This window comes from Pelodiscus sinensis, chromosome 29 (assembly GCF_049634645.1).
Source record: "Pelodiscus sinensis isolate JC-2024 chromosome 29, ASM4963464v1, whole genome shotgun sequence".
Taxonomy (NCBI): domain Eukaryota; kingdom Metazoa; phylum Chordata; order Testudines; family Trionychidae; genus Pelodiscus; species Pelodiscus sinensis.
In genome coordinates this window covers 11,301,979-11,326,392 of record NC_134739.1, presented here as the reverse complement: position 1 = coordinate 11,326,392, position 24,414 = coordinate 11,301,979, and the positions used below count along the sequence as shown (strand labels likewise).

At 41.4% G+C, this 24,414-nt stretch overlaps 1 protein-coding gene across 1 annotated transcript; it reads left to right on the top strand.

Annotated features, from left to right (window-relative positions):
* Window positions 1-7,397: 7,397 nt before the first annotated feature.
* On the top strand, window positions 7,398-22,426 carry ZPBP2 (zona pellucida binding protein 2). The gene is made up of 8 exons (XM_025181832.2): window positions 7,398-7,643; window positions 8,318-8,398; window positions 10,471-10,596; window positions 12,529-12,690; window positions 14,240-14,458; window positions 18,004-18,089; window positions 19,558-19,735; window positions 21,796-22,426. The coding sequence occupies exons 1-8, from the start codon at window positions 7,547-7,549 to the stop codon at window positions 21,891-21,893; spliced, it is 1,047 nt and encodes a 348-aa protein (XP_025037617.2). The 5' UTR covers window positions 7,398-7,546; the 3' UTR covers window positions 21,894-22,426.
* The last annotated feature ends 1,988 nt before the right edge of the window (window positions 22,427-24,414 follow it).

Below are 24,414 nucleotides of genomic sequence, written 5' to 3'. Positions count from 1 at the left end.
ACATTGACTGTGAGACATCCAATCAAAGCTGCTATGATTCAATTGGCACACACTGCAAATTCTAGGCACACAAGCGCAGTTAAAACTAACCTATCCCAGGAGACCATCTTGATTACAACAATCTTGCAGCCCACTGAGATGAAGGAGGGCCACTCATGAGGCCCACTCACTAACCTAGGTTGCCAATTGCTGTTTTAAAGGAATGGCCAAAGAGCATTAAGGAGTTCCATATGTCCTACGCCTGACCTCATCTTTAATGAAAGCAGGCAGTCAGCAGATGCTACAGTTTCCAGCATATATGACTCATCTTGGTTCAGTTGAACTACTGTTGTCTATACGGTATATGCCTCCATATTAAATATAAGAGACGGATGCAATGTGTTCTTTTCAAGCAATTTGCCGGTGTAGCCCACATTTGGGAAACAGTTTACCACTCCTTCTGTAAAGTATAATATAATGGGCCCATAATCCATTAAAACATTTTTCCAGGTAAAAATAAGTGCTCATCATTTATACATTGTTTTTTATTTTTTAAGTCCTTTACAACCATTACCCACAATACCCTGTACCCACAAAGCCATTTGTGGGCTACTTAGTTTAGGTCACATATTAATTACTCAAAAGACAGCTGTCACTCACTCAGAACTACCTTGCCTTGGTGGGTTTGTGACTCATTTCTTACAATTTGACAAAGGTAGTTTAGGACTTTGTTGGGATAAGTGTTGTAATAGAATACCACCATACCCCAGCATATTTTCCTTTTTTATATATTTAATTTCCTTTATCTGTAACTTGGATTGCTATTGTTTTTACATCATGTAAACATGATGACATGGTCTTCAGAGACTTGCATCAACCCTGTTTTTTCTATATTATTCACCCTCCCAGGCTTGCATATATATTACCATGATATTGCAGAGACAACACTAGGCTTTGTTTTAATCTTACCTTTTTTTAAAAGCAAAAATAACTCAGCTGTTTAAAAAATGTCAAATTAGAAAAATGCCTAGTAAACACCAGTAATTAATGCATTTCAAAAACCTTTCCTGCTAACGGTGAATCATTTTTGTTCCTACAACTCAACAAAAAATAGCATGAAACTGAGTCTCATAAACAGCTGGGTACAAAATCATCTGAAGTTTTGAGTGAGTAAAAATTGACAGGTTAACTATAGATAATTTTTCAATTTTTTTATCAGAGTTCTGAATTATTTACCAAAAAATGGCTGTTATGAGATTGTAAATGCTCTAGATATTAAAACCTACACATCATCAACTGGCATAATCACAACAACACTCAGCTCATGGAATAATTAGACATCATCTTATATTTGTATGTGCATCTTCAAACTCTGATAAGAGAAAAATAGTGTACTGTGAAAGTAAGGTAAAAAAACCCATGAATACGTTAGACCAGAGGTCGGGAACCTAAGGCCTGTGGGCCAGATGTGGCCCCTGGCTTGCCTGGATCAAGGCCACAAGACTGAGAGACACCTTCCAGCATTGGGGAGTCATGCTGGCACTCTAGCCCTCCCCTTTGTCACCCCATCTGCGGGGCTCGAGCACACAAAAACTACTAGACTGGTTCACCCTAGGCTCTGGTGCGCAAGGGGAATGTGGGAGTGTCTTTCTCCTTCTCAGCTAAGGGCCAGGTCAGTGAGGGTTTGGTTTGCGTTTTTTGCTTCTCACTTGTGTGTGGCCTGTCGGGTTGCCAGATGGTTTCAGAAAAAACACCGGGAAAAAAAGGGCCCCCGAAAGTTATTAAGCAAAACAATAAAAAACAAAACAGTGTGGCCCCTTTAAGAAATGCATGATGCTTTTTGGCCCTAACGGGCTGCCATCTTGCCTTTCTGTGCGGAGCCGGACAGCTCCGCGAGGAACCCAGTAAGCACTAGGGTTGGCAGGCTGCCTCCGTACTGAGCCGGACAGCCCAGGATTTTTGCCTCCTGGCCAGGAAAAAAAAAATCAGAAAATATGTGTCTGGTATTTTCTGAATTTTTTTACTGGACAGGATGCGAAAATACCAAACTGTCCCGTTCAATACCGGACACCTGGCAACCCTAGCGGCCCTTGACTGATTTTTCTGTAGGTTAGTGGCCCCCAACCCAAAAAAGGTTCCCCACCCCTGCTTTAGACAGAGGATTTGATGATTATTACCAATATGAAATACTTTAAAAAATGAGTTTTACTGAATACAGCCTTCTTGTGCTTAGAATTTGCAGCTTGTTTAAAAGCTATTTATTTTATGGTTGATAAATTAAATAAAAGCATTGGAGTAAGAACTGGACTGAGAATTAATTGATGTTTTTACTTGACATTTTATGGGAATGATTACATTTCTGAGTTTATGGGGGCTCAGTCATTCAACCAGAAGTAGTCACATTGAAGTCAATGAAAGTATAAAGGCAATGATCGCAAAATCTAGAGATTTATGGTATTGGTGAATGAAATGGTGATCTGAACAGACCTTTCTAAAAACATAAACTGAACATGGGTCTGCTGTATGAAAATAATACAGCACAGTGATGTGATTCTAAGAGTAACTGTTTGTAACAATCTGAAGATTGCATTTTGACTTAATGTCCATCCAGTTTTTATAATCAAAAAAGGAGAAGAGCTAGAAATGCCATGAAATCCTATGAACATCTAATTGTGTCCAGTCTGTTCAGTGTCAAAGGACCTCAGATGCTACCGTACTGGAGGACAGTATAAAACTCTGAAAAAGTTAGAAAATAAAATAGAAATAAGCATGTTTGTAAAGATTAGTAAAGCTCTAAAAGTTGACAACAGATGGAAGTACAAAAGACTTTATCAATTAAAATACTATTGTTATTCCTTTTGACCCATCAGTTAGCTAGTATTTAAGGCTCTTCAGGTAACAATTTTTATGTTTAGTTCACCTGTATTAAATTTAATTGCATCCTGGAAGTCAAAACTGTAGGAACTAGCAGAGGTTATAGGATGGCTTCAGTGGAAAAAGAAATGGATTGCGTTGTCTCTTCAGGGGACTGAACACAATACAAAAATGTGTTCATCTCTTGAACTCTTTTTCCCACAGAGGTACAGGCAGTCCCCGACTTACGCGGATCCGACTTATGTCGGATCCGCAGTTACGAACGGGGCTCGCCCCGGAGGACACGGACTGCGGGACCTCGCGGTCCTGCCGCCCGTGTACTCTGGGGCTTTCTCCGCGTCTCCCTGGTCTGCAGACCAGGAAGACGCGGAGCAAAGCCGCGGAGGGGCTCGGGCAGCTGGGCATCCCAGGCGCGCCCCGCTACCCGAGGCCCCACCCCCGTGGCTTTGCAAAGCCTCAGGGAAGCCGGTAGCAGAGCAGCCCAGGCGTGCATGGGCTGCCTCGCTGCCCAAGCCCTCCCGCCCCCCCCCCCCCCCCGGCGGCTTTGCAAAGCCTCGGGGAAGCCGGCAGCGGAGCAGCCGAGGCGTGCCTGGGCTGCCTCACTGCCCAACCCCCCCATGGCTTTGCAAAGCCTCGGGGAAGCTGGCAGCGGGACAGCCCAGACGCCCCGTGGCTGTCCCGCGGCTGTCCCCCTCAGTGGCTTTGCTCCCCGTCTCCCTGGTCTGCTGGTCTCCAGCAGACCAGGGAGACGGGGAGCAAAGCCGCGGAGGACCCAGGCGGCGGGACCGCGGTGCGTCTCGGTCCGCCTCCCGCATCTTCCTGGTCTGCTGGGGTGGGGAGGGGGCGCAGCTAGTACGCTCCCCTCCCCCCCCCCAGCAGACTAGGCTTTTCTCCAGATGCCTGTGGCAGAGCAGCTGGGGCGCTGCCGGTTGGTCCCGCAGCGCCGCTCTGGGCGCTACTGGACCAACCCGGCAGCACCCCAGCTGCTCTGCCCCAGGCGTCCTGATTCAGCCTCTGCTGGTCAGTTTCAGCAGCGGCTGAATCAGGACGCCTGGGGCAGAGCAGATGGGGTGCTGCTGCGTTGGTCCAGTAGCGCCCAGGAGCGGCGCTACTGGAGCAACCCAGCAGCACCCCAGATGCTCTGCCCCAGGCGTCCCCAAGTCAGCTGCTGCTGAAACTGACCAGCGCTGACTACAGGAAGCCGGAGGCAGAGTTGCTCTGCCCCGGGCTTCCTGGAATCAGCTGCTGATCAGTTTCAGCAGCAGCTGACTTGGGGACATTTGGGGTTCTTAAGTTGATTCTGTATGTAAGTCAGAACTGGCGGTCAGTTTCAGCAGCGGCTGAATCTGGACGCCAGTTCCGACTTACATACAGATTCAACTTAAGAACAAACCTACAGTCCCTATCTTGTACGTAACCCGGGGACTGCCTGTATTGTGCTGTCTAAATGAAATTGTAAACACTTTGGAGCAGGGACTTTGGCTTAGCTTGTATTTTGTAAATGTCTCTGTACATTTATATGTAGTAGCAGTAGTAGAAGGAGAAGAAGGAGTAAAAGTTAATCACATTAGAAGCCATGTAAAAAATTAGCATGGCTTTAATTTTGTTAGAACTCACAAAATGAGACTTTTTTGCTTGGGCATTTGTGTATTATAACATAGTTATCGATCTATCAAGGGCCAGTAAGATGAGGACACTAGTGTATTGACTTTATTCTTGCTACAGAAAGTAAAAACACTAAGGCTATGTCTACATAGCAGCGTTATTTCAGAATAACATGGGTTATTCTGAAATAACGTAGCGTGCATCTACACAGCAAGCCCGTTATTTTGAAATAAATAAAAAATAATGGGCTTCTTACTCCATCTCCTGTAACCCTCGTTGTATGAGGAGTAAGGGAAGTCGGAGGAAGAGTGCTCTATTTTTTAATAACAGCTGTGTAGACAGTGCCAAAAGTCAAAATAAGCTATTACTGTAGTTCAAGTTGCATAGCTTATTTCGAGATTAGTCTTGCTGTGTAGACATGCTCTAAGATGCACAAATAAGTTTATTGTACATGGTCCATTAATTTTAATGCTCTGTATTAAAGAACTTTTGTTTAGTGTATGAATGTAGCTTTGTTTAATATTCAGAAGATCTTTCTATATATTTGCATAGGCACCTAACATGTCGGGGCTAATGGGTGCTAACACAAAATAATAAGTAAAAAAGTAGTGTTTAATGAAATAAACCAAACTATACCACTTATTTTTTTAACAAAAATATTTGTTAAGTGTTTGGAAAAAATACTATTCACACTTCACTACTCTATTAAGAAGATGGCCTAGCTGCTTCTAACGCAGAAATACTGTACTGACCTGAGTCTTTTGGCTAGAGATATAGTATAAGTCTCAGTCCACAAAGATTCAAAACTGCAAGAGTCTTACTTTACAATAAAGTTCAAGTAGGATAATGAAAGGTTGTATGGGACAGTTACATTAAATTGGGCATAAACATCCTCTGGAACAGACTGAGATATGACTAGTATATAACGGACAGAGATTAGAACTGAATCACTTTGCCAATATTGCATAAGTGTGAAAAGTTAACTTTGAGTAAAACTGAAAATCTTTAGAGAAGCTTTTTGAGATGGTCCTAATTTTAAACTAAAAGTCAGCTACTCAGAGAAACTAAAACTGAATCCTTCCTGACCTATTACTTACACCCAAGCCGTCTAGTTGAGACATAACTGTTAAGTCTTCTTGAACTTGAAGCAACTGAAATAACTAGGCAGCAACAATATTTAGGCAGGAAACATGAAATGACATGAAATTTGGAGGAGAGTTTAAAAACACTAACATTTTAGTCCATACTTGTGTTTTCTACCTCAACATTTCTTTCTTTCTTTCTTTCTTTCTTTCTTTCTTTCTTTCTTTCTGTAATAAATAATGCTCACTGTAGTCGTGCAGGAAAACTCTATCCTGGCAATTGGCTGGTTCTGCCTTTGTTGTGTAACCATTATCAAACATTTTTGGACATTAGCACAGTTTGATGCTGTAGCATCAACTGGATTTTGTTCATATTGTTAAGTTAAAGTCCTGGTCCGGTTTTCCAAACATAGTTGACTTACATGGCTATTTCTAACAACGTCAGATATGAATATTGTGGCCCAGCACATTCTCTGAACATGGTTATTTTAACACTGTTTTTAAAAATGCAAAAACAATGAGGAGTCCTGTGTCACCTTAAATATTAAAACATTTATTTGGGCATAAGCTTTCATGGTCTGGAAACCATTTAGTCAGATGCAAGAAATGTAGTACTACCATCCCCAAATGTTCATAAAAGTTGAGCTGGGCTCCCAAATCCATGAGATTGTCTTGAAAATTATGATATTTATGAAAAAAATCAGTCTGAAGTTCTTTTTGTTTGCATTTTGGATTTTGACACAAGGTCACATTTTGAACCTTTTTGCCACATTCAATGCTAAAAATTGTCTTAAAATTAAAAAAAGAGAGAGAGAATCTCATCTCATCACCCGCCTCCCAAAGCTGGGGCTTTAAGAAAGAACACTAAACATTGTAAGGCTGGCAAGTAAATTGTGAAAGCTGGAGTAGAGGAATGGGGACAGAGACCAGGCCATGGTTTCTAAACACAGTTTTTGTGTTGTTTCTAGGGTTGCCAGGTGTCCGGTTTTGAACCGGACAGTCCAGTATTTGAGCTTTCTGTTCGGGAAAAAAATTGAGAATATATAAATGTCGGGTATTTTCTAAAGAAGATGTAATGTAAATTGTGATGTAAGGTCAAGTGTGTCTGGTATGTTTGTTGAAACCATCTGGCAATCCTAGTTGTTTCTAGCTGTGCGAAGCAGGGGCACACACCGGCTCTGGCAAGGTCCCTGAACATATTTCTAGCCTTTTGGCTAGCAGTGCCAACAGGACAAAAAGCACTGCACTGGGGTACTTGGAAATCACTCCTGGGCACAGTTAAAAGGAAGTGTGTAGGGATGTGGGGCACAGGGTGAGGGGGACGGTGACCTACGGGCGGGGCGGCCAGTCAATCCCAAGGAAGGAGTGCCTTGCTTGGGTGATCAGTTTTTGCAGGTTGCAACTTGGCTTGTGTGTGTATGGGGGGGAGGTGCAGCAAGGGACCCCCCCCCCCAGTTTTATTAAAGGGGGCAATGATACCCTAGCCAGGCAAAACTGTCACGGACCTCCCCCCCCCCCCATCCTCATCAGCCCTTCCACGGGGGCAGCTGAGGGAAGGAGGGAATGGAGGGGGGGGCGCCTCGCGGGAGAACTGAGGTATGGGAAAGAGCCGGCGGGAAAAAAAAGGCGGGAAAAGTGTTTGAGCCTCGCGCTGGGGACTAGACGGGCGGGGGAAAAAGGCGGGAAAAGCGTTTGAGCCTCGCGCTGGGGACGAGACGGGGGGGGGGGAAAGGCGGGAAAAGCGTTTGAACCTCGCGCTGGGGACGAGACGGGCGGGGGGGGGGGAGGGAGGGGAAAAAGGCGGGAAGAGCGTTTGAGCCTCGCGCGGCAGGCAAAAAAAAAAAAAAAAAGGGCGGTTGGGCTCGCGCTGCGGTCCCGACAAGCGGGAAAGAGGCGGTTGGGCTGGCTCGGCGGCGGTTGGAAGGCCGCGGGTGGGGGGAGGGGGGCGGCCAAGGGATGCGGAGGACCGTGCCCCGCCCCCTCTCTCTCCTGGGCAGGGAGCCGGGATGGCGGGGGCCGGCTGGGGGCGGGGCTCGCGGCCCTGCAGCGCCTCCCGCCTGGCCTTGGCGGTTGTGTTGAATGCCCTGTGGGCTTTGACCCAAGGTAGCCGGTGTCCTCAGGGGCCCGGCTCACCCCGGAGCAGGCCTGCTCGCTGTGGCCCTGACAGGGCCATTGTGCTCTCCCAGAGCCCCTTGTTCCCTGAGCCTTAGGGCCCCTCTGGCCAGGAGCCATCAAGGCTTTCATCTTCCTCAGGCCACCTCTGCTATCTCGTGGCCTGGCCCTTGAGGAAGCCACACACCCTCCAGGGGCAGCCCGGCGGCCTCCAGGGAAACCCTGGGGCAGGAGTCATGGGGGGGGGCGGCAAATACTGGCACAGCCGGCTTCGCCCCCATTGGGGATGAAGAATCCCGTTTCGTCAGTTAACCGATTAAACGTTATGTGTAACCCCTTCACCATTTAAACGGGAGCCCTGCGGGTGGGGAGTTGGGTAACCAATAAGCATCACCCGGGAACGGTTAACCGGTGACATTCCTAGCCGTGGGCAACAGGTAACGTAGGCAAGGGAAGGTATTGCCTTCCCAAGCTGCCTGGGCAGCAAGGATTGGGCATCCAGGCAGGGCGGGGCTTGGCTTTATCTGGAGGGGAGATTGCTGAAGGGGCGGGATCTCAGGCAAAAGGGGTGGGGCCTTGGGCTGAGAAACAAACTGAGTTCAGATTTGATTTGATTTGATTTTTTTTTTTCAAAAAAATTATGCCTTACTGTGTTTTCTGTACAGTGGAAGCGGCAGTTGATGAAGAACAATATTCTGTTAAATTAATTAAAAAGAATTACATTTATGGCAACACCAAACATCAAGGTGATTATTATTTTTATAGTTAAGAGCTCAGTAAGCATTTTAGTGCAATATTAATAAAACATAAAAAAAGGATATAAACAAATGTACGTATGTAAATGACTGTTGCTGTGTTATATCAAGAATATTAAATCTTATATAGAATATAATATAATTCTTCAAGTATATAAACAGGACATTAGATATAATATTAGATATTATATTATTAGACATAATAAAAAGGTAACTAAATTTTTATGTCAAATTATTACCAACAACTGGAACAATTCAATTACCATAATCTGAAAGCTGTCAACAAAGCATAACCACTGTGAAATAAAGGACACTGTAAATAGAAAAATATTCAAATTAAACCATTGCATGATTCAGTAGAAGGTGCACTTACACCTTTTTAAATTTTATATAAAAACTCATTGGCAAAATGTGCAAATTTGATAGTTCATTCCTCAGACTATATTGGAGAGTCTGTTTTCAGTAAGGACTGTTAACAACAGGTCTATATTAGACCCAGAAGTTAAGCTTAAGAAACACAACTCCAGCTATGTTAATAATGTGTCTGGAGTCCACATACCTAAAGCCAAGCTTGGTGCTGTCTCCACAGCAGGAGGTCGATGGGAACAAACACTTCCATTGGCTTCCCTTACTCCTCACAAATAGAGGAGTATTCTCACTGACTGCGGGTGACCTCAGTGTTTGATTTATTGGGTCCTTACTAGACCTACTAAATCGAATGCCAGAAGATTGATCTCCAGCACAATAAGTATAGATGTGGCCCAAGTCAGTTATTCAGAACTGTGTTTTGGCCTAGACTATAATGTTTTAAACTAAGTCACAGTAATTAAAGATGAAAAAGAACAGTTATGCATTTGTTATCAAAGAAGGGCATCTGCATTAGACATGGTTTTGGTGTGAATTCCTAAATTAAGGTCCTATTCTGCCAGACATGAAGGTGGGTTGGAAAACAAACTTCTTTTGAGGTAAGCAGTGTTTAAAAAGCCTTTGTGCCAAGGTTCAGAGAGTTCAAACTGCTTCCTGAATACCTGTTTGCTACTACATGGTGGCTATCTCAGAATGGCAGACTATTTGGGGATGAAGCATAGTCCTGCCTGGTGGGAGACAAGTGCAGTTACTGGCATAGTAGCGTTGATGGAAACCTGTTACACATCCAATAGCAGTGAAAAACATATTTATTCCATACCCAATGTAACAGATCTCATAAATTGTGTACTTAGGTATAGAGCAGGGTTATATCTTGTTCATCCTCATATGGCTCCAGTCTGAACGTGTTTTTTTCTTCTTTGTTCAGATACATTATGGGGCCAATCTGGTAAATGTTTGGTCAGCAGTTAATTGAACTGATAGATTTATTCTGCGTCTTTACAATTACTTACTAAAGTTACAGTGGAAATGGCTTTAGAAAAACTATGAAGAACTTTAATTTGTGTGGGAGGAGAGCCAAAGTCAATGGGAGCACAATTATTTATTTAGAAATTAAATAGATCGTTTTAGAAAAATACCGTTAAATCTTTATATTTTTCAGAGGCACAAAATCTTAAGTGCTGGCAGTGGTCAATTTATTGTATTTTAACAGTAGCCTTTATTGCATGAAAGTGCCAACCTTTATCAGGATACACTAGGAGACACCATGTGCTGCTGAAGCTACTGGTGATTCCTACAGTACTGTGTTCCCATGATGTAGAGCTGTGGTTCAACAAATACTTTTCCCTGAGCTGTTGCTATGGAAATTTGTAAGCATTCAATGACAGATTAAGAGTTTAGGTGCTTCTTTTTCTCTCACCATCTCATCTGTAAAATGGACATCTGATATTCTTTGGCTGTCAAAACTTTGGGATTCAGACCATGTTTTCCAGTATGTTTGGATAGTACAAATCACATTTTGGACAGTTCCACAGTACATAATAATAATACATAAAGACCATCTGGAGATTAATTTTACACTCAACTAATTTTGCAAGTTGGGCAAAAAAATATATAATATATATGTAAGTATAAACTGATATTTAGTAATTTCATTGTTTTAGCATTGTTGTTTAATTCATTCTCTTATATTGCAGTGAACATTTATGTTAAAGTGTATACAAATAGTCCATTCCTAGTATGCATGGATTTGGCACTTTCTCAAAAAGAAGTTATAGATCCAAGCTACTTATGGATTGGACCAGATGGAAAGAATCTCAAAGGCAAGTTGCTTTCTCTTTACTGCTTTATTTCCAGTCTTACAGGTTCCATGTCTATTCTGTCACCCACTAACCCACAGAATCTGATTTTTATGAATATTGCATAACTAGAAGCAATCCATATGTGATGGAAAACATGAAACATTCTTAGGCTTTCTTTTCTGTTTCTCTTCTCTTTTACAAAAAAAAATTAACTCAGTCACTAAAGGTTGAGTAGAATTCTGTATGTGCAAACTTTCTCAATATATAGAAGATTATCTATATCTATATTTTAGAGTACAAATGTGTGTCTCTGAGTCCATTAGTTCAAGAGCTCCTCCTAAACCCATGGTGTCCAGCCAGTTCTGAAGCAGTAGCCAAGGGGTCAGCAACCTATGGTACGCATGCCATATGTGGCACGCAAGCCAATTTTGAGTGGCACACAAGGGAGCACAACTCCCCCTCCTTCCTCCCTCTCCCTGCTCCTCCTCCCCTGCACACAGCAAGGAGCTTGCACTGCTGTTGGAGCCTTCCCCCTTCCTCTGCAGCAGGTTAGGCTGCACTGTGACCAGTGACAATGGAAGGAGGCAGCGCTGTGGCTGAGGTGGCTGGGGCTGAGGCAGCAGCTTCTCCGACATCCAGGACCAGCCTGAGACTGCATGGGTATGGCAGTGGTGCCTCCGGGGCCTACCTGAAACCACGTGGCCACGGCAGCAGCACCTCTGGCCTCCAGGGCCAGCCCAGGACGTGTGGCCGTGGCAGTGGCTCCTCTGGCAGCCAGGGCCGCCACCCAGGACAGCTGGGAAGTCATTACATGGCCATGGCCCCAGCTTCAGTCCTGGAGAAGAGCTGGAGCTTGGTTAGGGGTGTGTGGTAGCTGCTCCTGGGGCAGGCCGTGGAGCGGCTGCTGGGGCTGAACCTGGGGCTGCAGTGTGGCATGGGAGTGCCAGGGAGCTGCAGTGGCTGCTGCTACAGCGGGGGATCAGGCTGCCGTTCTTCTGCTATCATCACTAGCAGAGCAGCGTTGGAGACAGAGGCTTGTGAACTGCTTAAAATATCAAACTATGAGCCTGAGATTGGAGGACTCAGCAAGGGAAAGCAAGGCCAAGTATCACACTAAATGGTAAGATCTGCATCTGATTTTATTTATTAATGAAGGTACTAAAATGTAACTGAGACTATTAGGATATGTCTACACTGCCACCCTAGTTCGAACTAGGGTGGCTAATGTAGGCATTCGAAGTTGCAAATGAAGCCAGGGATTTAAATATCCCGGGCTTCATTTGCATCTTGCCGGGCGCCGCCATTTTTAAATCTCCCTTAGTGCGGACTCCGTGCCCGTGGCTACACGCGGCATGGAGTAGGTAGTTCGAATTAGGCTCTCTAATTCGAACTACCGGTACACCTCGTTCCACGAGGAGCCCGGGATATTTAAATCCCGGGCTTCATTTGCAACTTCGAATGCCTACATTAGTCACCCTAGTTCGAACTAAGGTGGCAGTGTAATCATACCCTTATTGATTTTAAAAGTATCAATCACACTCAGCCTTGTAAATAGCAGTGAATAAGTTAAATTTCTGCATGTCACTTCTGAAAGGTTGCCAACCCCTACAGTGGCCACTATAGTGGCTACTGCTGTAGCAAACTATAGCATTCAACAGGTCAAATAGCCACATTGTTCAAACCAACTAGCCACACTCAACCGGCCAAATAGCCACTTGTGGGTAGTGGCTAGCGTGTTGGACACTATGGTCCTAAACGGTAAGAGCTAGGGAAAATAAGCTTAGCAACAAGGCCAGAAGGGCATTAGATTCAGTCTATTTCAGACCAATACATATAAATACATTGATACAACGATGTAAAGGTAAATAATATATCTTATCTGTTAGCATACTACATAAATTATGTGTCAGTGTTTTTCAGTATTAATCAGATAGTTTCCTGTTTCCATTTTAGGACAAAGTTACATCAATCTCACTGAAACAGGAAAGTTGATGGTGAGAGGTTTTCAGGAGTCTATGTCTGGATCTTATACTTGCACTCTTTCTTATAAAACCATCAAAAGTGACATACAAGAAGAGAGAGAGAGATTTAAGACATACAAATTTATGGTATATGGTAAGACTGTACAAATTTGCTGATTAACTAGGGCATGTGACTTTTTTGAATATTGTTTTATTAAACACAATTAGCACCATACTCTACAATATAAATACATTTTCAAGCACCTTGATGATAAACATCTGGGCTACGTCTACACTGGCCCCTTTTCCGGAAGGGGCATGTTAATTTCAGAAGCCGTAATAGGGAAATCCGCGGGGGATTTAAATATCCCCCGCGGCATTTAAATAAAAATGTCCGCCGCTTTTTTCCGGCTTTTAAAAAAGCCGGAAAAGAGCGTCTACACTGGCCCCGATCCTCCGGAAAAAAAGCCCTTTTCCGGAGGATCTTATTCCTACTTAAGATCCTCCGGAAAAGGGCTTTTTTTCCGGAGGATCGGGGCCAGTGTAGACGCTCTTTTCCGGCTTTTTTAAAAGCCGGAAAAAAGCGGCGGACATTTTTATTTAAATGCCGCGGGGGATATTTAAATCCCCCGCGGATTTCCCTATTACGGCTTCTGAAATTAACATGCCCCTTCCGGAAAAGGGGCCAGTGTAGACGTAGCCCTTTAGTACAATAAGTCCGTTCAATTCAACTTTAATTTCAGTCATATCAATATAACTACCAAGAGTATGTGGTGACCATCCTTGAGAATTAAATAATCTTTATCTTTGGGGAAAATAGATATGTTCATTGCCTTCCTGCCATCCAGGTCAGAAAAGAGGCTCTGACATGGCTATGAACTTGTTTTAAAGAGGAGTCAAAGCTAGGATAATGTCCTGGTATAGAAAGAGTCTTCTAATCTTAGTTGATGACTATGAGTGGTGGAAGGATGACAGATTGTGCACTTCAACAATCCAATCATTCTCCCAAAACAATTTTTAAAAAATAAATAAAAGGAGAAAGAAACAGATGTAATTTATTTTTCCAATCAGATTTACAAACTTTCCACCCTAAAATGCAGATACATGAAATACTTTCTTTAACAACTTCTCATCACATTTCAGCTATGTTTACTTATTAAGCAAGTGCACAGGCTCAAAAATGGTCATGTTATTTCTGTAGCTGTTTTGACATATAACATTTCTCCATATTTGGTATTTAATGTATAGTTTTACAAAAATGTATACATAGGAAAATTCTTGTGTATATCAAACTAAATTAACAGTGTAACCCCATTTAAATCAGGGAAACTATAACAAGGATGAATTTGGCCCATTATGCTTAAGAAGTATAACAAATTAGTTTACTTCTAAAGTCTATTTAAGATATAAGGTACAAAGAATAGGACTACATAGGGCAGTGTTTCTTAAACTTTTTGAGACCATGGAACACCAAACAATAATATTTTTTATGCAGAACACCTATGAAAATTTTCTTTAAAAAAAATTTGCTGTCAGACAAAAAAAACAACAAAAACAAAGAAGAGGTCACAGCACACCTGCAAGTTGTTCATGGAACACCAGTGTTCCGCAGAACATAGTTTAAGAAACACTGACATAGAGAATATAGTATGTGTAGGACAAATGTATTGCATGTATTTATGTGCATACTTATTTTTCTTAAGCATATAGGGAACCTGACTATACATACCAGATATCTGTTCGGTTTACTACAAAAGAGTGCAGACTAGCAGCTAATGGTCAATTCTTTGAGGAGCTGAAGAAAATCTTGAACGATTTAATCTCTGATTTGACATGTCATGTCATAGAACCATCATATAAATGTCATGTCATCAAGATACCAAAACATGGCCTCCTGGATGAGCTATTTGTTACTTTTCAAGGTAATAGATTTAAGCATCTGTTTAAGAGGTAGTGTCATACTGATACCTTATTAACAAAAGAGCTAAATTAAGGACAATAGAAGTAACATTTGCAGTTATATCAGAGGCATACATTCCTTAACATGTTGATTCTCTGCTTTTATTCAGAGTATCTGTATTTTTTCTTGCTTTAGAGGGGTAGCCGAGTTAGTCTGTAACAGGAAAAACTTAAAAAACAAATAGTTTAGTAGCACCTTAAAGACTAACAAAACATGTAGATGGTATGAGCTTTCGTGGGCGCAACCCACTTCAGACATGTATTTTTTCTTGTTAGCCCACAGATGGAGCTATAATGCAGTTTATGAGTTAGTTGATTTATAGTACTGTAAATTTAACAATCCTACTGGAAAGGTTATTTTCAAGCAGAGGTGTAGTTTGTAAAGGGCTTTGGGAAATATAAGAATGGCATACTGAGTCAGACCAAAGTTCCATGTAGATCAGTATCCTGCCTTCTGATAGTAGCCAGTCCCAGGTGCTTCAGAGGGAATGAACGGAACAGGTAATCATGATGTGGTCCATCCCCTGTCACCCATTCTCAAAAGATCATTAGTTCAGACATAGATCATTTATGATTCTTCATTAATATTGTAATTTTACCAAATGATCAGATTTATTTTTCTTACTATTTTCTTCGTGTTATTCCTTGCCACATCCTTATTCAGGGTTGGCAACTTCTATAGTTTTTTTCAGAAATTCATTATTGTACATCTGGTTGACATGCAAATTGGTCTTTTTAATGTCCATTGATAACCAGTCCATATAACAAGTCTTTTGCCTTCCCCTTAGTTGTCTTCCATCCATAATCATTACAAGACCCAGACTATCAATATAATTCTCAGGTCTCCATTGGACATGTCTTACCAGCAGAGTCTAGCCTCCCTCAATTTATCTTCATTTGAGGTGGCCCACATTATGCCACTCACATATTCATTTTCTTTCCCATCATGGAGTGTGCAACTATTTTACTATCTCAATATCTGCATTTTCATGGTGGAGAGCCTACAGATTAATTTTCTTGTACTTTACCAAGTCCCTGTTCTGTGCATTTGGACTCTTTCAGTTGTTTAGGCTGTCTGCCTATAATTTCCTTTCTGGTATGTCCTCCTTCCTCAGTTATACCTTCAGTTTTGCTTACCTTCACTCTGAGTCCTACCTGCTCAAAACTGTGTTGCTACTGTTCAGAGTTGAATTGTAGGGTCTCACAAACTTTCACACATATCCCAGAGTATTCAACAAACAGCATGTTCTTAGTTCCTCTGTGAGTTTGCAATTGAAACAGTCTCCTGAGTTAACAGCTGTCCTTAAGCTTTTTTTTTTAAGCTTCAAATGTTATGACAGGTCCTTAGAACACTAAATGTATGTGTTCTTAAAACTTCTACAGTTACTCTCATCTTCCCTTCTTCCACTGTCATTTTGATGTAGATCTGATTCCAAGTTACTAAAAAAGCTAAGACTGACTATATATTGGAGTAAGCCCCACTGAAAAAAATATAGAATGGGGTTCCTTTGGGAAAGCTGAATTATGCTGAAGTAAAATAGGGAATAGTCTTATGCTAGTACCATTATGTGCTGTGAACATGATGTAAGAAAATAAGAAAAAGACTCTCTGTGGTAACTGGCAACTCTAGAGTCACTTTCAAGTGATGTTCCTGTGGGTGCTCCACTCAGGTGTTGGTGCGCCATCGCACCAGCAATCAGAGGTTTTTCCCATAGCAGTGCCTTCCCCGCAATGTGCATGTGCAGCCACTGCCTCATGCTGCTGTGTCCATTGTCTGCATGAGTGGTGTGGACCCCTCAGTTCCTTTTCTGCTGTCCTCTGCAGAAGACAGAACTCCTTAGCAGTGCATCCTTTTTCATAGAATCATAGAATCATAGGACTGGAAGGGACCTCGAGAGGTCATCGAGTCCAGCCCTCCACCCTCAAGGCAGGACCAAGCTCCGTCTACACCATCCCTTCAACAGACCAAAATTTACTTCATTTTACTCGTTTCTGTCATCTTTTACCTTCATTTCATATTTAGAATCCATTTATCAAAAAAATACAAACCTTCCCTTTTTTCTTCAACGTTTTTCCTGGCCTTTTTTTTCCCTATCATATTGGGTTCACCCCGATTTAAGAAGTGTGATTCCTGAAGGCATACAATGCCCGTATCAGATGGACACACTTCCTGCATTAGATGCCTGGGGGAGGGCAATGTCTCCCAGAAATGCTAACACTGCCAGAACATTACACTGAGAGCAAGGCGAGACAGGGAGATGTAACTGAAGAATATTCTGTGGGAGACATCCCTCCAGCCTGGGACAAAACCCACCACATATTGTACTCAAAAAAGTCTGCCTCTATGGAGCCCTCAGCTCCAAGGAAGAGGCCACTTTCATCTCTCCCCTGGGACTCCTGTAAGTCCAGGGCATCCCCGGCATGGTTACTGCCAGTGGTGCAACATCAGCCTGAACGACCCATTCGCCATTCAGCATCCTCTGGCACTGCTGAAAAGCAGAAGGTGGCACCACTGAAGCGTGCTGAATTGGAGCTGAAGCACAAATCATTCTCCTCGGTACCATTCCCTCAGGCAACACACCTGGCACCAAAGGCTAAGCTGGATAGGCCATTTCTTCTGGCACCAGTAGACAGTGCCACACCATTGCGGGCTTTGGTACCAGCATCCAAACAACAGTCAGCACTGGACATGGGATCCGACAAGTCCCTGGAGAAATCTGAGCTCCAGCACTGTGAGACACACACACAACCCTACAACACTCCCTGATATCAGAAATGAGTCACCTCTGCATTCCCCAACTCTCGGGAAACATAGCTTGCACTGGCACGGAGCAGAGGAAACTTCATTCTCCCCAACACCATCTTCTCCCTGCACTGATGTGGCACTGAACATGGAAGTATATTCTTCTCCCAACATTCTTCTCCCACCTACTCTGCATCGTCCTGGTGTTCCATCAGAAAGAAGACCATCCAGTAACCACCACAGTACCCATGATTCAATCACCCGTGGCTATATCCACCTCTCCTATCCTCCATGGGGACCCATGGTCGCAGTACCACCATCAACAACAACAACACAGCGCCTTCTACACCAGCTCATCTAGCCAGTCAATCGCCTTTACTTCTGATTATTCATTTCTCTTCATTTTTATTATTAAAAATTCAGTTAAGTGTCTTAGATCACAAGAATGGTTTTGAAATTGAAACAGTACCTTGATCACAGAAACAAATGGAATAAAATGACTATTCCTCACAAATTTAAGGCAAAATAGAGAGTGCCTCCGCTCTTGAGTTGTATTTGCAATGGGATACAATTAATATAGTATAAAAATAAGTAGCAGCAATAGTATGATAACTGGCATTTGCCTGGCAATTCTTTGTAAAAATAAATTTCTAAATGAAAGATACTAATTTTAAGATGCTTCATTGTTATGCATTCTTCAAGGTATATGTGAGGAGAAATTACGAAGCAGTTTTGCTTTTAACTTCTTTCTCCTTTTCTTTATAGTAAATCCTTTTGCTCCAGGGTGGGAAGCAGTTTGCCAACAGATTTCTTACGACTGTGAAGATGTAACCAACCAAAGAGTTCAGGAGGTAGGATTTTTTTAATGCAAGCATACTAATGAGGAAAGGAGTGGCTTTGAGAAAGTGTTTATAAAATATGAACCACGGAGTTAGTTAAAGGTGAAATTTCCTTTTCTCTGTACCAACCTTAGATAATTGGGATTAGAGCAAGCACAGCATGGAGAAAGAATCTATTTAATCAGTCCACAAGCAGACAATGGTGCTTTGGCACTGCTATTTTATATGGCTGTGTCTAGACTGCATCCCTTTTCCGTAAATGGGATGCAAATTAGACATATCGCAATTGCAAATGAAGCGGGGATTTAAATCCCCCCCGCTTCATTAGCATAAAAATGGCTGCCGCTTTTTTCCGGCTCGGAGCTTTGCCAGAAAAAAGCGCCAGTCTAGACGCGGATCTTTCGGAAAATAAAGCCTTTATCGGGATAAGGGATCTTTCCGAAAAGGCTTTATTTTCTGAAAGATCCGCATCTAGACTGGCGCTTTTTTCCAGCAAAGCTCCGAGCCGGAAAAAAGCGGCAGCCATTTTTATGCTAATGAAGCGGGGGCGATTTAAATCTCCGCTTCATTTGCAATTGCGATATGTCTAATTTGCATCCCTTTTAAGGAAAAGGGATGCAGTCTAATCACAGCCTATATGTTAGGGAATATTAGCCACTGCTGTTCCATGTTTCCTATGCAGATATTTTACCTCAGTGGATTCATATAAATGTGGCCATACCCAGTGATCCCTTATGTAACCAATTTGTGGAATGTCCTCCCTTTATGATATAGGATATGTAGATTTTCCACAGATATCCATGTATATGTGCCACTCTTAAGTAGTTTTCTTTGTATTCAGTGCAAACGGTCCACAATTGTACTCAGTGGATCAGTAAAGTTTAAGTGTTATAGAAGGCTTTTATAGTCTCTTCATGCTGCAGTGAAATTCACCGTTTGTATCTACAGATTTTGAGTGGTTGCAGTCCACCCTGTACAAAGAGCAGGAATGTGTATGTGATGTCTGTATTCTAAATAATTCAACTTAAGATAGAAAACTGTATTTAAATATCATATTTATCCAAAATTTGCTGAAGCCAATACTAATGTTTCTGATATATTTACTTTCTAAAATATGAAATTATTAAAATTAGCAGTACATGAACATGTACTATATTTTTATTTCAATTTTCCTAGAATGTCACCTTTGGATTATGATATGGTAGCTGTAATATAGTTTAAAGAAACAATCAAGTGTTCTGTTTTATATATATAGTTCATTTAGCTTTATAGTGATTGTTTATAACATACATTATATTTCATATTGGCCCTGATCCTAGGAAAGACTCTGTATCAGGATGCAGAGCAGTGAGTGCAGGATCAGGCCCATATTGCATGTCATATACATATTAGGACAAAATATATTTATTGGTATATCTAATCTATATAAAAACCAAAATCCCACATTCATAGTTATTATTTAATTGTTCCTAAATTTTAGGCAAGAGATCTCATTGAAGAATTTTTCCATAAACAAACATATGTTCTGAAACACGAATTTCGGAATGTACCTGCAATACACTATATAGACCACAGTTTTGAAGTTACTCGCATTGACAGCTGTCGACCAGGTTTTGGAAAAAATGATGACACCCACAATGACTGTGCTAGTTGCTGTGGTAATTATAGAACAATAAAGTATCTGTATTTTAGCAAGCAATATAAAGATTGTATAGTATCCCGGTTTACAGTTTTTCTGTGAGATATATATATATATATATATTGGTGAGAGAAGTAAGTGTACTGCTGTTTACATGTTGGAGGGGCATTAAGATTCTAGATTTTAAAGCTGGCAGAAATGGAAATAGCCTGGAAAAAGGTGCTGGTAAAATTTGATGTTTATCATACCGTAATACAGATGTGATGACACTGTCCCTCCAGGAAATATGGCCGACTTTCTCCTCTTGCTCTTAGATCAAGTATAGTATTCAGGGCATAGGATAAATAAGAAATGGTCATTTTCATAGTACTGCCATCTGTCTATATATTTTAGAAATCTGCATCTGTCTGTCTGTCCATCTGTGAGTCTTTTTGTTCAAGAACTCCTCCTAAACAGTAAGAGCTAGGACTACCAAATTTGGTATGCAGTTTCCTCTTATCCTAACTTAAAGCAAGGTCAGGGTTTCGTTGTGCCAAGAAAAAAGTGTTGGGAGTGGAACTGTTTTCTATAACATGAAACGGGAGGGGTACAGAGAGGAGGGATATGATACTGAAATTAGCCACTGGGGGCAGAGAGTGCAATGTGCAAGTTGCCACTGGGGACAGCCACACCACCAAAAGAATGGCCATCTGGGCTGGCACTCACTATTGTGCCGTCCAGCAGACTGGGTAAGTAGCCCTCCTGCCCCAAACCCTTCCCCCACCCCCAGCTGTTAGCCGCAGAGCTGGAGGTTGGTGGGAGAAAAGGCCCGTGGTGGCTAGAGGTGGGATGCAGAGAGAGAGAAGGCTCCTGGAGGCTGAAGGGGCTGGGGTCACACCCCCAGCCTCCTGCATTGCCCTTCTTACATCCCCAAGGCCGTGCCCTGGTTCCTGCACCCCCCCACACCACCAGCCCGCTGCCCTGAAGGACCCAGGCAATACCAGATACGCCTTCAGTTTTAAAATAAATGCTCAGGTGTTCTTGGAATTCTCCTGATTTTTCGGACTAGTTCTCCACTTTGTCAAGGTTGTCTTGTATTCTAATACTTGACCCAAAGAGCTGGTATCCCCTCCCGACCTGATGTCATCTGCAGATTTAATAAGCATATTCTCCCAAGTCATTAATGAGAATGTTCTACTATTTACACCTCCCCCATAATTGGATAGCAAACCATTGATAGCTACTGAATGAGTATGGTCTTTCAACCAGTTTTGCAGCCATCTTATTGTAATTTCATTGAGAATATATGTCTCTAGATTTCATATGAGAATGTCATATGGGACTGTATTGTTCTTTACTAAAATCAAGATATATCACATCTGTAGTTTCACTCCTATCTAGTAGGTTGGTATTGGTTTTTTAGAAAGCTTGTAATTTGAATAGGTTTTTTTTTTAATTTTGAGTTTACCTAAAGCTAAATATGTTTTATACCTTAAAAAGGTAAATGTAAATATATGTTTTATACCTAAAAATCAATAGTCAACCCTTTAAAAAATCTTTTCAGGAAAGTAAGACAGGAGTATTTACATGTCACTAGACATTTCCAAAAGCTACATCTTTTGCTTATGGCAACTGAAATTTGCAAGACAGCCACCTAGAGTCAATGTAAAACAAAGTTAAGCAAAGTTAATGTGTATTGATGGATCAGCCAAAGTGCTCATCACCTGGATTGAGCCCTTAATGTCTGATCTGACTTTTGGTTAGACTACTGTGCTATGAAGTGAAACTTAGTGTGTTGATCTCAGAGAAACTGAAAAAGGTATACTATAATACAAGTAGATTTATCCTACAGGGTATTGTTGGAATGGAGCATTAAATACTAAATGAAAAGTAACTAATATAAAATATATTAAAATTAAGCATGTAGTTTCCCTCCATATGTTCACTTAGCTCCATATTCAGCATAAAAAATATAACCTGGAGCTAGTATAGTAATCTGCTGAATGTCCCTTATATAAGCTTGAAAATTCTATAATGTGTATAATCCATCCCAAAGTGGAAGGCATCTGACTGAAATACTGTATGTTTGTTTGGTTGCAGTGGTTTGTGACCCTGGAACTTACAGTCCTAACAATGAAGTGAGATGTCGGATTTGTACAAGCATTCGAATCAAATACTATGGAGCAAAATCTTGCTAATAAACTTAAAATAGAAATTGGAAAACTGAAGAAAAGTTGTGAAAGCATTATTATTCTTTTGTGATGTCCCTTTTTTTTACCTCCAATCCTGGGGATATTTGTTGTTAAACAATAGTCAATCCTTCTAAGATCTATAAGCTTTACATTTTCTTTATTCAGGAGCCATCTGTGGATAGAGATTCTAAAAATGTCTAGTATAAAATGTTCATATAGGGGAGAGTAAATCAATGGAAAGCAAAAATGCAAAGAAAATTATGAGTATTGATATGTGTTTTTTGAAGAAAAGTCTCTGGTTTGTAATATTGACACTGATTGCAGGATAGCACTGTATTTTAAATACATGAAGGATTCATAAACAATTAATGGAGAAGTGATGTATATTGTAGTGGAATGATTGTAGAAGCATTATATTGTGTTATAATGCTTTAAGTAGAAGTCCATACATGTACGTTAATGCTTGCTAGAAATTACTCTTGTAGGCTAGAAATACATATTTAAACTCTATAATGTAAAAAATAAAACTGTTTATTGTATTTCCTTTTGCTTTTTGTCCCTTTTTGGAAAAAAACATGTTACAAGTTCTCTTTTTCAAGTCAGAGAGGTTGAAATCACTGATATTTATATACTTACTGATTGCGCTATGAAATATAATGCACCAATATTTATTACCCATGCAAGCTAAAAGAGCATATTGTTGGAACTCATTTATAAACCCCTTTAAACAGGGAATCTACAATGAAAACTATGGCAGATTCTGTGCAGCTAAAATATTAATTTATTATACTGAAAATTTCACAGTGGTATGCAGAAAGGGCTTCCAAACCATATCTAAGAAACTTAAAAAAAAATCCAGAAAGAACTGCCTGTTTTCATCAGCAGTTTGAAAAAGTCGCCTGGCAATCACAGTACAAAATTCAAGGAGAGATATCTACATTCTTCATTTTTCTGAGACAGACAAATTACGTTTTGTTAGACATTTAGTGGTCATGTCTTTTTGAGGAGATCCTAAAAAACAAAGTTTTCTGTAGATATTAAATATCCAGTCACACTTTTTGTGAGAGTAGGGTTTTGCCAAAAATAAAAGTGGTTATTTTCTTCTAACAAATTTGTTGTAGAAAGTTCCACCATATTTCTTTCTGTTATCAAAGTGAAATCTTAGCATTTATATCGTGCTTGAAATCTTTTCATTTCAGCCTACTCTGTCCAAAGTTAAGCAGAATGATGGTAAAAACACTAGTGGCTACTTGAGTTTTCACCATTGCCATAGTCAGTGGGAGTTGTATGGTAGTGCAACAAAATGTGGAAGTTAAAAAAAAAAGTTTAATGTAGAGTAGGCCAATGAATGCTGAATGGGCTCAGACTACAGTCTGCTTGGTTTTTTTTAAGAAAAGAGTAAATTCCAGATTACATATTTTAGGCAAGATATGCTAGCAAATTTCACAGTCCTGGAATCAGGAAACATAAGGGGCTGCATATATGATTTTTATGTTGTCTGCTTCTTCCATCAGACTTTTAGAAACTATAACCAAACAAAAGGCGTTGAGTATTTTGATCTCCATCTGCTTGCTTTGGTAGCTATTTCTTCTCTGTGTATCACATGTGACATGTGCTTGGGGGAGGGGTGGTCCCAGGTGCCATGCTGTATGAACAGAAGTTTATTCTCCTCACAGCCATCTTGAATGCTTCATGATTTTACTGCATCAGTAAACAAGACCAGGAACAAATTTTGAAAATATTAAGTGGAAGTATTTATTCCCAGAAGGAATCTAACCTTTCAAAAGTAAAGCAAATTTGGTAATCTGCAATGATATCTACAATGATAGAATTTCTTGCCTATAAATTAGAAACTGTGGTTAATATTGCACTATTGTAATACAAGTACTTTCAAGTAACATTGGTCTTTAGTAAGTTCATAATACAGGGCGTCCCCGGTATACATCCGTTCCACACTAACATCATTGACGCTTCTAGGAACTGATGCATTATCAGTCCTCCCGTTTCCCACTCTTAAGTCACACAATCCCCCCCTCCCTCCAATTTGTGCAAATGGAAGTCAGCTGTGGGAAAAAAATTCCCCGCTTTAAGTTGTTTTGCTATAAGTCCAAGGTTTTTGGAACATATCTTGAACTTATAGAAAAGATGGTCTGTACACAATTATATATACCTTGCAAGCCTGTGAAAAAGTTGGCCCGGTGTATTTCTTGAGTCCAAAGAGGGCTAGCTATCTCTCTATATATTTTAAAAACTTTTTGCTGCATCCCACCTGCCTCCTCCCTCCTTTCTCCCTCCCCTTTCCTCATTACTCGACAGCCTCACGGGGCCTGGAGAGGGCCCCCGTCCCCAGTGTTGGGAGGGACGGAAGCCGTGTGTCCCCCTGGCAGCTGGAGGGAGAGAGCCGGGCCGGCCTCAGCCCAACCACCCGGCGGCCAAGGGGAGAGCCGGGGCTGCCTATCCCCGGAGAGGAGGGTTGGTGAGTGTAGTGAGTGTAGCACTGCCCCCTCATGTTTATTTAAAATGATTT